The sequence below is a fragment of the Anoplopoma fimbria genome, chromosome 4 (genome assembly GCF_027596085.1).
Source record: "Anoplopoma fimbria isolate UVic2021 breed Golden Eagle Sablefish chromosome 4, Afim_UVic_2022, whole genome shotgun sequence".
Classification (NCBI taxonomy): Eukaryota; Metazoa; Chordata; class Actinopteri; order Perciformes; family Anoplopomatidae; genus Anoplopoma; species Anoplopoma fimbria.
The window spans coordinates 22,188,616-22,207,621 of NC_072452.1; the positions used below are offsets into that span (position 1 = coordinate 22,188,616).

Below are 19,006 nucleotides of genomic sequence, written 5' to 3' on the forward strand. Positions count from 1 at the left end.
GAATTATGTATGTTTAAGACGTCTTTCTTTAAACTAGAATGTGTTATACAAGTAGCAAACTCCTTTAAGGACCAACTCATTGCGTAAGTTGTGTGTTTAACTTTAGTGAGTGTCAAAAGAGAGAGAGCGTTTGTGTGTGACTGACAGGAAGGAAAAACTCTTAACCCACAGCTTGAGCTTAGGAAAATGTTAGTGTACACAGTAAAACAAAAACTACCCACGACTACTATGGATGATGAGTTACTGAGTTACTAATGTACATTTACAAAGATGATCCATGTACAAAACCTCCATTCAAATCTATATTTTAGATTTTCACACAGAGAAGTATATCGCACAAAACCTCTATCGTCATCAACTGTCTTTTATGTGATGTTTTCATTTTACTGCATGTTTTTGCTTTTTCTCTGTTATTGCATTTTCTTTTCATTTGTATTAATTGCATTGATTTGTTTGGAAGTTGTACTGTTTTATCAATAGTTTTACCTAAGTTTGTCCTGCTTTTGTTTGGCCTCACTGTTTGGCTCTCTGTTGTTATATTGTGTTATATCTTGCTTTAGCTTAGCTTCGTCTGTCAAAGCACTTCGTGAACTTTTTTCTTTTAAAAAGGTGCTTTAGAAAAAAAGTCATTATTAATAACTAAAACATATCTGGTAACAACTCTGCTGCTAAACTGATACAAAAAAAGAGAAGACACATATATCCTACCCCTTCATGTATGAAACAATGTTCAGGTCAATGTTATCAACATTGTAACATGTTACAGCAAAACACATTTCTCTGGCATTAAACAATATGTATCTCTAAACTACCATTTGTCCTCATGCGTCAGTGGCTTGGGAAACTTGCATTATGCTTCTTCTATTCAGCGTTTAAAAGGTAAAGTGAAAACCAGAAGAAACAACCACGGCAGATTTTTAAAGCACAGCCTGGTCGGTTGACTGTGTTTAAAATTGTGATTTTCTGCTGAGATCTTCACATTTAGCAAAAAAAAGAAAATGATAGAGTGCTGTGCTGCCTAATGGGTTTCCGAAAGTGGAGCTTTTTTCTGGTGGGTTCTGTTGCTTTCTATTTAAAAAAAACCCTTCATAAATCATTCATACCACGGGTCCAGAAGATACTAAAACAGATGTGCTTGAGCCATGCTGTGGCCTCCATCACACAACAACCATACACCGAACGTGCATGATGTACAATGCTGGATGCGTAAATTGCATTTCATAGGAGAGTTAGGGAAGAGGAGGAAATGAGAGGTGGAAACTCACCCTTTATCCTCAAGCTCTCAGGGATCCCATCCTGCAGGAACAAGAGCAAACAGAAAAAAGGAAAAATCACTGTTAGATTAACCAGAAGATCACTGCATCATTAACATGTGTCCATCTATATGATGGAGAGAAATATTTGGTGCTTGTACCATAAAACTTGTATTTTATAAAATTCTTAGAGCAGCAAACTCTTTGCAAATGGATCAGAGTTCAACGGAGATCATATGTCAGTGCACACATGACATTAGAGTCCAATGATTTCACTCTGAGAGCAAGAACTTGTCTGACTCAGTGCAGTGTCGACTGTTTGAATGGAGACTAATGATGCACTCATACGTTGGATATTAACATCCCATTACCTTAAGTGGCAATTAGCCTCATTTAAATGCACAATGATGATCCTTTCAACTGGTTACCCAGAGTTACATGTTTTTTTAGGGGTGGGGGGGGGGGGGTTGTGCATTAACACAACATTTTGTGCATTAACACGTATTTTTTTTTTTTGTTGCCGGTAGAGGGGTTTGAACCACCAACCTTGTGGTAAAGGAAATTAAAACGTAAAGGGGAGATATAAGTAGAGTAGTAGGACCAGAGAGTTCATGACGATTATTTAAGGTTCAGTGAGAGGCAGTATTTTTCATATTAGGGATATTCTAGGATATTTTCAGTTAAATATAATATTTTGTGTACAACCTTTTTTCTTTTACATTATTCCCCACTACTTTCTTATCATAGCAATCCATGGAACTCCTTGTTGTTATACTGTTTTGGAACATTGATAGTGGCCTTTAGATTCTGTTATCTAACTCGTCCTTTTTCTGCATTTCTTTTTTTCTAGAATTGAATGTCCATAAATGCCTTCTGAGGCTTCTTGCACCACTTGAACAAATTTGCAGTTCCATTTTTTTTTCTCACTCACAGCTAACCGAAACTGAACTGTGTATGACAAACAGAAAAGAAGACAAAAAGAAAATCGTGGACTCATTAAAATACAGAAATCATAGCGTAGAAACAGATGAAGAAGAGCAAATAACCATGACCACTTGAGTAGGTGCACTATAAAATCAGCTGCATTTGGAGCATGCATATTGATGACGGTTGTAGAAACCGCCGTTTTCAGGACGACTATTCTGAGTAGCTGCTTTCCACAAAATCATGAATACCAAAGAACGAAAGAGGCATTAATATTTGATTTCTCCACAGTGAAATCTGCATAGCTCATCTATCTCGTGCTTGTACAGAACATTCTGAATCGAGCACGGTGGTGTTACGGAGAAGATGCATTATGCAGCGGGTCCATGGTCAATAATGAACATCGGTCCGTGACTGCCACTGAAGATAGGAGATTACCCAAACTCTTGGTTTGCACGGAACATACGTATTTTCTTATTAAAACATGCTTGAAGTCAATTACTTAAGTATGCAATGAATTTAAAGTATCTAACAAAGATACGTATCATTTTATATTTATTATTATGAATTAGTATCCAATGGATCTCACTCCAAAAAGTAATCTTGACTGCAAGAGTAATTCAACTGTCTGTGCCATTTCCTCCATATTGCCGTTCTTATAGTTTCATTAAGACTACACTGAGTCTGTACACTTTAATACTTTAATACTTATTAATAACAGCTGTGGCTAATAACACCCTTTTAAGAGGGGGTAAAACTGTAGGGTTGCTGCTAAGGCTTAAATGCTAATTGTATACAAAACCAACATCGCAAAACTCAGCTGCTGTGCTGAGAAATGTAGCCAATGCAGATGTTGCCAAAATGCAGATGCAGGTCATGAAATGGCTAATCGAGTCTGGCTCCAAAGGTCAGTCTATCGACATTCAAATCCAAAAGCTAAATAGATATACAGTTATTCTTGTCAGTTCATGAATTAATTCATCTCATTTCAGCAAAGCTTATATGAAAGCAGTTCATATGTTCACTCTATCCAATGTTGTGTTGGTCATACTATAGAATTATTTATTACTTGTGCATAATGAATTATACATAGCATAAGGAAGCTTTTTTTTTTTTTTTTTTGATTCGATACCGAGTCACAATCTCAATATTGGTTAAAAAAAAACGCAATTTGATTGTTTTCCCATATCGTTCAGCTCTAGTTGTGACAATTCTCAAATTGATCTACATGACTCTCTCAAGTACCTTTACAATGGATAGATAGATAGATAGATAGATAGATAGATAGATAGATAGATAGATAGATAGATAGATAGATAGATAGATAGATAGATAGATAGATAGATAGATAGATTGATTGATTGTCTTCAGATTGTACATTTTGCACAATGTAGAAAGGAGAAAATTGGCAAATTCACACATTTGAGAAGATTGAAGGAGTCATTTTTTTTCTTCCATTTTGTATTGAAAAAATTGCTTCAACAGTTAAAAGATCGTGGTGGATGTTTGATAAACTGTTTTCTAAACTTATCAATTAATCGACTTTCCGTTTAAGCACTCAAATTAGTAATAAAGATTAATAGCGGTTGTATATGTTTGGAAAGGCCCCCTTAATATTCAGAGGCAAACCAGACACAACTATTTAATATTGAAGGACTTTAATGTCTGGAAACATCCCCGCAGGTAAAAAATATATTACTTCCCCAGCTCTACTATCATCTTACTCCATCTGTCTTGATTTCAAAATAAGTTGGGATGATATTATGAAACTAAAAAGACAGCATGATCTGATTATAATCATCTTTTTGCTATGTTTTACAAAATATTGTTAACTAGAAATCACAAAAAGGCACCTGTGGCTCCCTGACATTCTTCGTCTCCCTCCTCCCTCTGGAGGAGGTGACATTCAGAAATGCACTACAGGTAGGGAAGATATCAAATGGGGCCTATTTGCATATGGCAGACAGTGTTCACACTTCATTTGTTTGAAGAGAGTGATTTCCCCAGGGCCACCGGCGGGCTTGTCTCTGCTGCCCCGAGACTCTGGGGACGATGAAGCACCCAGCTGAACAACCTGAGGTTCATCTGCCCCTGTCACAGCTGGCTGGCTGACCGCCCACATCTCTCTCTCTCTCTCTCACTCTCTCTGGCTTTATCTCTCAACCCCCCCCCCTCCCTCCACCCCTTTCCTCTCCTACTCCTGCTTCAAAACTCACATCCCTCACTCCTCCACACCATCCACTTCCAAGTACACTTCAACTTGAAACATATAACTGCAAATTGCAGCGCACCTGTATGACAAGAGAGTGGAATTTACAGTAAGACGCCCGATGCACGAGGCTAAATCTATCTGTACGTTCATACAGATAGATGGTGATGGGTGAAAAACTACACAGCTCCCTTATTCATTTCAATGGGACAGTGGGACATCAGAGGTGCTGATGCAGAGGGCTCTGGACAAAAAGACACAGGGCACCTGGCAAATAAGATTTAACCTGGTTTAACTTGTGCTTCCGCCATTGCAAGCTCCTCTGGCAACAAAACACATTGTGAAACCAAAGACATTGACAAGCACGTTCCAAGTGGGTTACTTTGTAATACTTACAGAGTAACCTACTTACTCGTAGAATGGCAACAAAAAAACGTTGCAGTGTTTTGAAGTCTTCAAAGTCCTTATCAGACAGACAATGGAGGTCAAAACATTGCATGAAGTAAACACATCTTCGGAGCTTGTAAATATCGAGGCATTCACAACTATAGCTCCGAGAAATGATGCGCCGTAATTCGAAAATATCCCACAAAATGATGTTGTATGTTATCCACTTATTCATGAACGAGGAAGTATAAAGACTGCAAAAGCATAGGCAGGGGCAGACGAGAGGAGAGGTGGATGTCTCAAACAACAAGCGATCTTTCAGCAAGAAGAGAGCAGCTGGTTCCCCGTTTGAAACGAGAAGGCAACGACGAGTTGTTTGTCATGTCACTTGTGTAACGTAGTTAAGGAAGCCCTAACGCAGATCTAATTCTAAACCTAAATAAGTAGTTTTGTTGCCTAAATCTAACTTAATTGTTTCCTCTGAAGACAGGAGTTTATTTTGAAAAGACTGCATGCATGTAACGAGCAGAAATTGACACGTTAGTGGCTTTTGTAGGAAAGCGCACAAAAAAAAAAAAAAGGAGTTTGCTAGATATCAGACGAACTGTTACTTCAGGATACGTTGCATAAGAATTTGAAGAAAACCGCCAATTTTACTTTGAATGCTGTTTTTCATCCAGCACATGTACCAAATTAGAGTCCTGCACTGTCCACCTTCTTTAAAACTTGGTATCAGATAGTAACCAGACAGTTATCAGCAAAGATAAGCATGCAGCACAACCGACTTTAACAGTTTAACACCAGCATGGACATCTTGTTATTGTTACAGCAGATTGGCTCCACACAGCGTCTGCTTCATCAGCCCCTGTGGAGACTTTACAGAAGCTGGTTACCTCGGCCTCCAGCTGGCTGCCATTTGAAGTAGACAGCTCATCAAGATGAGTGACAAGGTTTGGGGCTAAAACTGACCAGCTGAGGAGGAGGAGGAGGAGGAGGAGGAGGAGGAGGGTGGAGGAGGAGGAGGGTGGAGTAGTGCTGACAGTCACATTTGAGCCAAACATTGTCTATTGCAGCTTTAACTGGAGCTACTGTACAATAAGCTCTTGTGATTTTATCCTTGTTATTTCTCAGATTCCCGGTCTCTTTATCTCAGTCTCATTTGCCCGGCCCCCTCCCACTCATACTCGTTCTCGCTCTCTCTCTCTCTCTCTCTCTCTCTCTCTCATCCCCTGTTAATCTAGATTTGCCATGTGGCCAAGCCGGTGCTGGATGGATGGGGCTTTTCACACAGTTGCCCTTGCCTCCATTTTGTTTGTCCTGACATAACAGCTTGATGTCAGAGCGACAAACTCTCAGAAATTGCTTTTGTCCGTCGTGCGGAGCAAGTCTAGCCGGGGCTTATACACACCCAGTCTCTCCATCATTCCTACAGTGAAACTCGTCGTGAAACAGCTAGACTGTATGAATTCAAATCTGTAATAGAAGCTTCAGAGCAGTAACTTTGAGTGGTATTCCCATAACTATGAATTATAATTAAGGACTGGATTCTGGTGTCCGGGATCTGTGTCCTTTTCCCGACCCCATGTGGAGGATTTCACTGTGAATTTCTGGAACAATACCACGGGAATTACGGGGTAGAACATGTGACCAGCTGTTTATGGCCGAGTGCCTCCTGGTGATTGAAGTCTTTGTGAGGAAAGCTCATAAAAGGTCGTGTCCGATCCCGTTACCCTTGTCAAACACTGTCCTTCAAAGAGAAGGAGAAGACATAGCATTAACACGTCCACTGGCGTGTCACAGCTTGTGGTGGTGAGCTCAAGGGACGCTTGACACATTTTGTGCAGATGTGGAAATGCATTCATGCAATTAGGTAATTAAGAAAAATCTGGGTTTTTTTTTGTAATATCAGAATCAGAATCAGCTTTATTGGCCATGTATGCGTACACACACATGGAATTTGACTTACTTACGCTCACTAGTACACAGAAACAGACAAATAAACAAAAAATCAAGGAGGTCCAAGAAGAAAAAAGGATAAACATTAACTATTTTGTACAGAGAAATATAAAATGCAAAAGTATATATATGAACTGAAAAAAAAAAACAACGACAATGAAATGTAGATAAAAGTGCAAATATGCAGAGTGTAAGGCTGCTTGAATAAATATGTAAACAATTTGAATAACATCACATCCCATTAATGGTAAACTTGAGATGAATTTAATGAAAAATGTGCAAACTAGATTTTAAAGAAGCCTATAACTGTTGTAGTTTTATATCTAGAGACTTTGAGTTAAACAAAATGTTGATTCTGAGCTGTTAGCGATGTTCTGAAACTTGGTTTTGCTTTTCTACAATCTCATTTTAAAACAACTGTAACTGTAATGACAAGTGGATGACCTGAGCTTCTCAGCAGTCCAGCTAACAGGCAGCTGAGAAGATTCTCTTAGGCAACAAAAAGGATGATGACATATTTTCAGCAACGTGGCCATTTTTCACCAAAGGGCTGTAAATTTCCACATCCCTCTTTTGACAGGCGGATAGATGAGCGGAGTTTACCTCTGTCCTCTCACAGGATGAATTGTAATAGTATGCAGATGCCGTAATGACATTCCTCTACGATGTAATCACAGCGGGAGGCACATTCATTACATTGGAGTGGAATAGCACATACATCATTTTTGTAGCCTCTCGTCAAATTCCCGCTACATGTGGATTACTTTAATTATTAAAGTAAATCTGGTTTCAAACCAGGCCAATAAAAGGGGACAAAAGTCAAAACTAGTAAGTTTGAACAAGAGCTAATAAACTGAACGTAATGCACTATTTACACCATCTTCAAAATCATACCTTCATATGTTTTTTAACAACAACCTCTAAAATAAACTTTATTTCGATGACCTACAAAAATACTAGGATTTATGTTTTTTGTGGCAAACTCTGAAACTGTAGATTGACCATAGTTTGAAATAAAATAGCAGGACACATCTCTTCCTAAATCAGATACAGATGATGGTATCGAAGGTCTCTATCTATCTCCAAAATCCTAAAGAGAGAATCATTTTATCCTCCAGACTCAAAAGCATTCACTTCACAAGATGAAACCATGAGACACTGAAATCTAAAAAGCTTTTTTTTCTGGATTCTACTTAGCCCAGGATATTTCAGATCTGGAGCTGTAGTAAAAAGTATTAACACAACAATGGTGAAATGCCACACTGCACATAGAGATGAGGTTAAAAACAGCGAGTTGGTCCTTTAAGACCAGGCTGTTCGGCTCTCTCTTCCCTCTACTATAAAGCATCCCACTCTGGCAGAAGTGCTATCTTTGCAGTTTACCGAGATCATATTACAAGATTTTTTGGGGTATTGAGGTTTAAATCTCTTCACTTCCTTTAAAACACACTATTTCCAGAGTAGTTGCTGCTGGAAAGAAGCAGAACTCTCGAATAGCTGATCTCTGCGGTCCACGTGTTTGGGAAAGCAACTCTCTAAATAAATCTTGTGCAAAAGGTCAAAATGTGTTTGACCACTGTGTCGATTCAACAGCTTTGCATCGCTCCCGGGCTCCTCGCTCCACTCTGATACGGTCCAATGACGTTCCCACCATCTGTTTTCTTCCGTATCCCTCTCGATCTCGCTCTGTTTCTAACCACCTCTCAACCCGCCCACCCTTTAGTACCGCTGTCTTTTCCTTTCATTCCCATGCAGACGTGACTAAAGCTGGCTGGAACAAACTCTAAATGCAATATTTAGTCTGAAGATGGCAGCTTGTCTTAAAGTAAAAGCACTCATTGTCACTGCTAATTTTTTTATCTTGGATTTTATAGAGAGGAGAAGTGTTTACTGGTGAACGAAATTGCAAAGGAGGCTTATGGGAAATGTATACCACATTCGTAGGACCACAATTCGAGTAATGCCTCTTGACAAAACCCTTTGAAGTCCCCATCTGCCAAAGGAGTCAATTTCTATCCCAGTCTGACTCTAATTGATCCATCTCTGTTGTTTTCGAGCACAGTGAGAGAGAAAAAACAGACTGTGCTTCTAGTTAAGACGGGGAAAAATTGAACTTTTTCCTTGCGATGCAGCAATCGCGATTAATAAAAGCAGCAGATCTGCTCTTTGTCGCTCAGTAAATAAGCATTAAATTGTATCTTTTACTTTAAAACGCTGAGCTAAAATGAAATGTGAACTTCCTCCCTTCACTCAAAGCTCGTCTTCATCTTTGCTCAGCTGTGCCTTCGCATAACTCCGATGTTGTCTTTGAAAAGAAAAGTCCCCCTGGCACAGAGGGAGGGATAATGATTCATCAAGTATTTTTCAGTGGGCAGAAAAACAACAACAACCACAGGAGAGTCATCTGATGGAGGAAGAAAAGCGCCACTGTAATTAGTTTCATACTTGGCAAAAGCACATAGGCCCCCTTGTTATGGACTGTAAATGAAAAAAGGCGGCGATCAATACCTTGTGTCGGAATCTCACGACTGGTCGATAGAGCGGCGACCTGAGTCCCTCCTTGTTGGGTCTCCCATCTGCGCCGAGCACGGCGAGGCCCAACAGTAGAATTGCCGCCGACCACCATCTGGCTGTCTTCATTGGTCTTTTCCTGTCAAAAACCAAACAAGAAAGGTGAGTGCTCTTCTCCAAAACCTCTGGAGGTTCAGTACCGCTTGGCCGAGACAATGCATCAAGTCTGCAGTAATTAATGTAGACAATGGGGAAGCGCAAAACTGTCGCTGGTTTAAACTAAAGCTATCAATACGTGCCCCTCACTCGGCGCTGAGATTAGATCTCCTTTTGAATCAATTAAGGGGAAATAGACGTCATGAGAAAATCAAGATAAAGAAGACAAAGAGCCAATATATTAAGGCAATTAGAATGAGGGCTTTGGATTAATTAGTAGAGTGTCTAAGTCAAGCAACTGTGATGAAGCAGTGAGATTACATCTTAAACAGTTTCCCCACACCATCACAGAGCGGCAGCCCAGCTATATTTATTAAACAGAGCGAGAAGATTCACTTTTCCCCCTCCACTATAACTACATTTTCAATAATTCATTGCGCTGTAAAAAACCTCCAAAACAACGAGTTTGACCTTTGCACAACATGAATTAAACAAAACAGTGTTTGTGGGAAGAAGAGAAAAAAACATGCCCTGTAAAAATGTCGGTGTCCCAGAAACCGCGACGGCCAAGGAAGCAAACATGCAGGAAATACAGCAAAGAAAAGGATACGTGTAAGCTAGTTCTCCCATATATCCACCCACATACACAAATACAAAATACACATGCACACAAGCTTTATGTTAAATTCTGCAATGTGTCTGCTCCTTATTTTTCATCCCTCGTCGTCGCTCTGCATTTATGCCTTCAGTTCTTTGTGTTAGACGTCGCAAAAATCCCCTTTGTTAGAAGCGCTTTATAAATAAATTTGACTCGACTTGACTTGACGATTTTCCCACCCAAACACTGAGCTGTACTTTCTAAGCCGTGTCAAGTCACCAGCGCCTGCTCATCATCCTCCAGTGGAGGAGATGACTGACAGCAGGATGGTGACCCTGCTTCCTTGTTCTTCTGGAGTGACACTGAGTCAGACTACAATGGCAATGTTGTGGCAGCTCTGTGGGCCCACATGCTATTCACTGGAGGTCAGGAGGCCGTGCCGGCAGAACAGCTCAACGCTGTGATGTGCCGGACGAAGAAGGAACACTGAAACTTTATTTTCGTGACTTTGTGACTTTCGTTGCCTTCCTGAGCTACCTGCAGGTTTCCTACACATTTTCTGCTTTGAAACTCCAGCCTTTTTATTTTAGTTTTTTCTTGAACAGATATGAAGAACTGTGCACAGTATGCGATTCAACTTTAAATTAGGAGAACAAACATCAACAGCTTGGGTGTGCATACAATTGTCTGCCTGATTCAACCATATTCCAAACTTTTTAAATAACCTAGAGACATGAAATTTTTAAAAAATCTGTTGGTCGCCAAAGACAACGGTAGAATTACACCCACTCTCTGTACCCATCAATCCACCTTTGCTCCGTTCAATTTCCAGAAACATTAAAGTCATTTTTGCAACTGAAACATATAAAGCAGCTAATTAGAGCACATTTTTAAAGGAAATATCTATGCAACATGCCAGCCTAATTTAAGCCTTGGTCTTCAGCCTATTTTCCTACAGAACAAATCCATTAGCATTTATGAATTGAACGACTATGCTACCATTCCCTTATTCCTGTCTCCATCTGTGTAATAGGGAGGGGGCAGTGAAAGTGCCTCAATAATCCGGTGGGCAGGGAGTTTTTATTCCAAAGTATGAGTCGAGAAATTCAAAAGATCTCTCAACCTGGCAAATTAATTGTTAAAACCCTTTTAATGATCAACAGCCTTACTTACCCCCTGAAGACATATAATGGTCGTTCTGTGCTACGGGGCACTAAAAATCTTACTTATGCCTCTTTAATGTCACCATATTCATTCTCTATGCATTTCTTAACTCTCCAGATCCAGGTAGGAGCCCTGCCTGCAGCTGCTGCTGCTCCACTTCTCTGCTAACACAGTCTTTTGGCCACACTAGGTGGATTTCCATATCTGCTAGCCCAATCAATCAACTTCTTTGCAGTGTACCAGTGTTAAATGGGTTATTAATGGACTAACTTTTGCAGGCTGCTGTGTCGGAGACATAGGTGCAGTTTTAAGAAGTTTAACTGCATCATACAGTACAGCTCCTTGCAGTAATTTAACTTATTATGATCAGTCACAGCTTCAACACATACAAATATATTTTAAGTTATACTTCTACCGACTACTCACTCATTAGTAACCTCACTAGGAGCTCGGGGTTCAGTTCCTAAACAGCACTGTGCAAAAGTACCCAAGAGAGCAAAAACTGGGGTTAGGGTAAACTGTCTTTATTGGATAGAACAATGTAAAATTGAATCATTAATTTTGTTGTCATTTGGTCTATTTTTACTTTTATCTTGTGCTCCATAACTGTCAATAGAGCTTTGTGCCACAATGACAAATTACACAGATGGAAAGGAAGCAACAGTGAATGCAAAAGGAAGCAACAGTGAATGCAAAAGGAAGCAACAGTGAATGCAAAAGGAAGCAACAGTGAATGCAAAAGGAAGCAACAGTGAATGCAAAAGTTGGACGAAAGTGAAACTGCCATATCACTGCAAATATCACTATTATCAGCTAATACTCAGTTGGTAGAGATGTTTAGATTGCATTGGGTTACAGAGAAGTCTTTTTCTTTGTGCATCCCATTTATATCAATCAGGGTAGACTAAGTATTATAAATCTCAAGTATAACATGAAACAATTCCATCAACTACAGCGTCAAATATGGCTATAACATTTATCAACATATCTCTAAATGTCCTAACAAAAACTGCAGTATAACCTTTGTGTAGGTGGGACTTGTTAAGTAAAGCTGCCAACTAACTAAACCAACCTACAGCAAGTTGTGGACTCACTGAGGTGTTTTTTTTTTTTTGCGCCAATGACAATAAATAGTAGCAATTTAACCTAATTCTTCAACAACACGCTCGGTGACAACTATGTTTGACGTATTTTCTGTAGCATTAAAACATGGTGGAACTGATAAGCTGGCTAGTTAGCTTGCTTGCTAACTCCACCATGCTTTAACACTACACTCGTTACCGAAAACGAGCCAAACGACAAGCTAACTAGCCAGCCTAGCTAGTGTCCGCTCTCTTCCCAGCAAGCTGCGATAACACTTTACGGCCCGTGTGTTGTTACCATAACAACTTACAACAATCATAATTTGGAACTTAAGCTTTTAACCTCATAAACTGGAAACTACATGTATTACTTTTCCACGTACTTTATCCAAAATGAAAGTGCTCCCAATAAAAGCCTAAAAGCAAAACACAGACCTATATAGGTAAGATATCTTTAAGTGAAACTGGTTCCTTATTTAACCGACATCAAGTCTAGTATGAGCATATAATTGTACAGGCTATACAGTACAAGTCATTGTATGTGAGAGTAAATAGTCCAGGTCTTATTTATCTGCCGTGAAAGCACAGGAGACAGAAACAGTCTGGAAGTTTTCTCTGGACCTCCCCAGGGAGTGTCATCATAACTTTGGCTGGCGGTTTTAAATTCCCTGGAGCACGTCTAAGCCTTGGGATTGACTTTCAAATGAACACTACCCATTTCCCACTATGTACACAATGCATCATGTCTTGACAAGCTCACAGCCGCTCTCCTGCAACCCCCCCCCAACCCCATCTGTCTCATTCAGCAGATTTTTGCCTTTTAAAGCACTGGGCGAGCATAACAACAGAAATGTCTATAAAGCCCAATCTTACAGTTACTACATATACATATCACCTGACTGCAACATGCTGGGAATTAGCTGGGGTTGAATAAATGCACACAATGTCATTTACTATCAGCTGCCATGCATGTTTGGTAAGTCACACGTCTGGAAAATAGGAATATAATTAAAAACGTGCTATACATTTTTGCAGTCATTGTGCATGATTTTTTTTTTTTCTCCTAAAGAGCCTTAATTCAGGAATACTCTTCTCCCACATGACTATTACTACTCAGCTTAGACTAATTCTTCTTCCCACAAACACTGTTTTGTTTAATTCATGTCCAATTTACAGCTTTCCAATAACAGTCAGCTACAAATATAATTAAACAAATTCTCAATTCTAAACAAAACTGAGAACATATTGTTAACAATCAAAACAACATATCGCACAAGTTAAGATATTTCAACCTCTTGCAAAAGGGCAGCAACCCCTGTGGTCGAGTGTTTTAGCAACAACAGCCAACGCTTCCCTCAAGCATCTGCTTTGCACTGCTAGTTACCATGTAGTCTGCAAAGTAACATAATTTAACATAACATAATTTTTTCAAGACATTTCATTTTGCTTATTTCTAAATAAACTAAAAGAGAGAAGCCTGATTCAAAAGTGTAATTCTATCCATTAGCATGAAATACTGTAAGTGTCGGGAATAATTACAGGTTAAAATCTCCAAACTTCATTCCCACTCCTCGTTTGACAATGTATTTTAGATGCACCTGAACAAGACATTATTATTATCCTATCTATTAACCCTTAATATTTGTATGTTAATCACACCTGGACAGAGAAGTGTTGGATCTACACAATCAGAGTCATAGAAAATGTACAGTTTTATCTGGTGTCTTGAGACTAGTGCAAACAGGAATTGAGAATTAGGAGTCAAATTCAATCTCTCTTGTAAAATGAAGCAATATCTACTTATAGTTCAAATGGTTTTGACTAGCTTGACCAAAGGGTAATTTAGTTAAGTCACAACCAGTCCCTTGTTTTATTTTGAATAATTTTCAGAGTGCTGAAGAAATCTAATTCACGAGCTCACCCCTGGTGGTGGGGTTCAATTAGAGTAGAGCACTGTGGCTTTACTGCACAGCTCGCAAGTGTGAGTGCACTTTACATCTGTGAATAAAGGACAATGCAATGCAAAAGACGATATTCTCAATCAAAAGGTTGCAACATGTTCAAGGTCACTGTGTTGGTGACCCAGACGGTGGACGGTGAACCAGACCGATCAACACCAAATAAGACAATTATGCCAAGCATGAGACTTTACCATTCTGACCGTTAAAACCAATGGAACTAATCAATATGTAAAAAGTACTTCCAAAAACATATTTTGGTATCTTTGCAGTTACTGTCTATTGTGAGTCTGGGTGTCAACACATCTTTCAAGTTCTTGATATCCCTTTTATGAGATACACAAGGTCACACTTCTGCCACATTAGCTTATCTTATTCCTTTTTCTCATGCTGGCACAAAGCAAACCGATGACAGATAGAAAAGAGAGACACAGTGGAAAATGCAATGTGTTTTCCTTTCAGATGATTTGAAAATCAAAGCCTGTTCTGCAAGATGGACACATTTCTTAAACCAGCATTATTCTAAATTCTGTCTTTAAATGCTTTCTTTTTGCAAACTGCATTTGAAACCTGTCAAGTGTTGAAATGACATTTGAGGCTTCATTCATCATTTTCCTTTGGCAGCAACTTTTTAAATACTTTTGCAGTATATCCTATTTTCTTTCTGTAGTTTAAAATGCAAAGTGTCAAAGGAGGAAAAAAAAAAATCACTATTTCTTTTTTTTCCCTCCATTCGTTCAGTGTAATTTATCCACTTTGCTGAGCATGCATGAGGTTTTTATGCAATCACCCTGATTCAATGTCAGCCGGTCCTACAGATTTACACAAGAGAGCTTTCCTGTACAGTCAGACTTATAGTGTAGCTGAGCTGCATGTCAAAGCTGAAGTTCCTTGCTCAACAGTTCCACTGTAGTATGACGAATGACAAGGTTTTAACTCGCCATGACCAATTGAGCTTTTTTAATAATTCTACAAGAGCATAAAAAGGCAGAAACGACAGAGCCAAGGCAGTAGATTTAGCTTTACCTAAGACCTTAAGCCTGGATTGCAACTTCCATCTTGAATATATCCAAGTTTCCTTTATTGTCTATGAGTGAGTCCACAATTTATATGTGTTCAATTAGAGATTGGAATCATTTCCATTGCCTCTCACAACTCTCAGCATGCCGACCGCTTGCAGCTAACAGTGCTAATAGCTCTAAAGTGCCTTTCACACAGGACGCAGTTTGTCTGGGCTGGGTTCAGCGAACATCCCAACCCCACGCTTTGATGGATGCAGTGAAAGGCTGTCATGGCGCCACGTAAGCGATTGGAGGAAATGTGTTTCAGAGTGCAGAGGTGCAGTTGTCGTCTTGTTTTCTGTTTGAAAGGCTCTGACAGTGCAAACAACAACAAAAGTGCTGACAGAGTTAATCATGTTTTTCTGAGGGGGAACCTAAGCATTACAATGAAACATTAATATGCTTTTATATTTAATTGTTGCTTGTAGTTTAGTTTAGTTTAACAATTGTGAGCATAAAAAAACAATCACCAGTTAATATGGAGAAAATTTAGAGTAGTTTTTTTTCCTTTCTTTTTTTTCTGCATTGCCGTCAGATCCATAATGTATTTTGGACCCTAAATTCTTCTTCAAATGTTTAGCAACACATGCACATGACACATTTCACCCCACCAGGATGTTGGTTTGTTTGTTTGTTTGTTTTGAAAAGCTATTTTTATTGTTGACTGAGTGGAATTCATCATGATGTAGACTGAGATTTGGTTTCCAGAAATTCTGATTCTGTACGTTAAAAATGTGACTTTCAGACTCGATGAGTAGACTTATCTAACCTTATTAAAGCTCGAAAAAATACCATCTTCTCCAGGCCCATTATATGAAGCCCACCTGTACAGCTGAGAAATTGCATTGCTGCTGTGGCACACAGTCAAGGATGCACTGGTGCTCCTAGTTTGCTCTGTAAACCAATGATTTCCTAGAGAGGCTTGTTTGAAATTATTCAAATTGTCAGCGAGGTCACTGGAGGGGAACTTGAAGTCAGCAGATAAACGGCTCTGCTCTCCTCTCTCTCACCATATGCCTGGGCTGACACATTCCTGACCTCCTGTGGGCAGATCTCTTTAAGCACGCTCAGCGGTATTTCTATGTACGGATCAATTCGGTCGGAGCACTACAGTTTGTCTGAGAGACATCTGGAGAACACTGGAGTGTCTGCTATGTGTGTTTGCTGCCCAAGCACCCTGCTGCAGCATGGCTTATTTGGCAGACTTATCATGGCACTTGTCATACTCGTACATCCCCGGCAGCACTGTACACTGATAAAGGACTCCTTCAAGTTCAAAGCACGTCCAAAAACCACAGGCGACAGACTTCCCCCTAGGGTAGCGCTTCCGTTTGGTCCTTGTTCTTCCTTTTACAAATGCTAAAAAATGCTGTGCCAATCTCTCAGAAAGAGCAGTTCCTTCCAACAAAGGAACAAAAAGGGACTACTTTAAATGTAATACATGCCTAAATGAGTATCTTCAATAGTACTCATGTTATGTCCCTGCATGGTGTCTGTAGGAATCGTTTTTTCATTACATACTACTGCGGCTGCTTTGCCATTTTTTTTGGGTGCATCAAGGAAGCGAAAGCCTCCTCTGTAGTCCAGACATTGACGATATGCATGAACATGAAACACTGGAGAAAAAAGGATTTGCTGGAAGTGTTTTGCACAGGGCGAAAAACAAAAAAACACCTTTCACTACAGTGTTCTGGTGGTTCTGGAGGAGTAAAAAATTCACAACTCGGAGCAGACCATACTACATTTTTCTTTTTGCAAGACTTGCAGCCAGTGAGTCAGTTAATAAATGGCAAAGTGGGTTCATAAAAAGGGGCAGCACTTGCCCAGAGGTTAGAAACACTGGCTGGTGAATGTGAGGTTGTAATCTTATATGAAGCCCATATAAACTCAAAGAAACCGGGTGTTTGAAGTAAAGGGGCAAAAATATTTTCTTTCAGAAAATACTGCCGAGATTCCCCCTTGGGCAAAACACTCAACTTTAAATATTTACAATGAAACTACAAAACTGGTCAAAAGCATAAGAAAAGCCGTTAATCTGATGTGTGACCTATACTTTAGGGAGAAGGAAGAGATTTTTTCCACCTATATAATAACATTTAATATCATATTTCCAATCACAGGCCTCATAACTTCACACTATAAACTGTGCGTTGGGGCTGCAAACCATACATTACAATTTAACTTTATATAAGCTGTTTTTTAAGTGTCTGTTTGTTTGTTTTTTAAAGAATGAAGCAAGCTTTTAAACCTTGAGCCTAAAACTTTTCAATTCCCCTCCAGACCGCATATATCCAAGTTGTTAATTACACCACAAAAGCCTCTTCTGGTATTTAATTAATGGTGATGTGCAGAATAAATTTGAGATTGTTTATAGGTATTTTCCTAAACAACTACCAACTTTTTGGTTTGGTTTGCTTCACTGATTTTCCCCCAATGCATGTTAGAACAAGCGATAAAAAAAAAGAATTAATGATTTCCAAAACTCTATGAATCACTTCACAGTCAAATCCTTACATTCATTTATTTCCTTTTGTTGTCTTTGTGAATACCAAGTCAAGATGATACTATATTTCTTTTTAAGAAATGTATAAGTCATTATTATTATTTTTCTTTTATCTTATCTAAGAACTGGTCCATGTATAGACATTCTCCATCCCAACTCCAGGTCCGTTTTGAAAACTTTCTCAGAGCTTTCAACCATTTTCTTCCCCAGCATATGTGATTTGCTCAATTGGAGATGGATTTTATTGACATATGAGCTCAACAAATTGACTTCTTAGCACTTTTAAAACTTCTCATCCATGTTTGCTCAGAAGTACAACTTGTTTTGTTTTGTATTAAGTTCTAAATGGATTGATTGAACAATGTGTAATATAGTTGAACTATCAGCTTACAATTTGACAAACTATTGTTTCCAAGATCAAGATTAAACAGAAACATATATTGCCTTTTACAGTGATATGGTCATAAAATATATTTTTTTTCCGGTTTTCAGTTTTAGTCCTTGTGTTTTATCATTGTGCAGTTACGGATAAGAACAGTGCTGATCTGCCTTCTTTGTTTTTTGGCAACAACTTGGGAGCTATGTAATCATTGTTCTAGGATTTTGGCACTGCGCTGCACCATTACATTTTCTGGCAAATACTTTCACACCTGTCACAACTTTTGTCAATAAAGTTTGGAGTTCTGCTTGCATATATTCATCTATCGCTGCACATGATCCCTGCCCAGCCACTCCGTTTATTCCAAGCTGTTGCAGCAGCTGGAAACATAAAAAGCATTACTTTCCGTTTGCCAGAGGATTTGTCCAAATAATAAAAAAAAAAACTTTCTATAAACTAGGTGCTAAGAGACACAAATAAAGCTGAAATCTGTCACAAATAGGATATTCTCTTAATCACAATTCTGTGGTATCAATCGGCAAACCAGAGTAAAATGTTTTTATTTTTCAGTAGGAATCTTTCCTTGAACAATATAAATAATGTTGGAAAGTATTTTATTCGTAGAAACCTTTTGGTTGCTGGATCGTAGTTCCTGCCCTCTAAAAATGTTTCTGCTCCCAAGGTAGTACCATGTGAGGGTGCAGGACCTAAAAGGAGTTTGTATAAATGTCACTGACAGAAGTCGAGAGGCTGCTACAACTAATGTACAGAACACATTCATACTGCAAGCAAACAGGTTTGTCTTTATAGGGAATTTAATTTGTTGTTATTCATGTGTGAATTCAAATGATAAAGTTGACTTCTC

At 39.0% G+C, this 19,006-nt stretch overlaps 1 protein-coding gene across 1 annotated transcript in view; it reads right to left on the minus strand.

Annotated features, from left to right (window-relative positions):
- Window positions 1–19,006, minus strand: part of fstl5 (follistatin-like 5) — a 166,292-nt gene that overhangs the window by 126,400 nt on the left and 20,886 nt on the right. Inside the window, exons 4-5 of the mRNA XM_054597138.1 lie at window positions 9,238–9,379; window positions 1,266–1,296 (exon numbers count right to left, since the gene is read on the minus strand). Of these exons, the coding sequence (XP_054453113.1) occupies window positions 1,266–1,296; window positions 9,238–9,379 (173 nt within the window). The remainder of the gene's footprint in view (window positions 1–1,265; window positions 1,297–9,237; window positions 9,380–19,006) is intronic.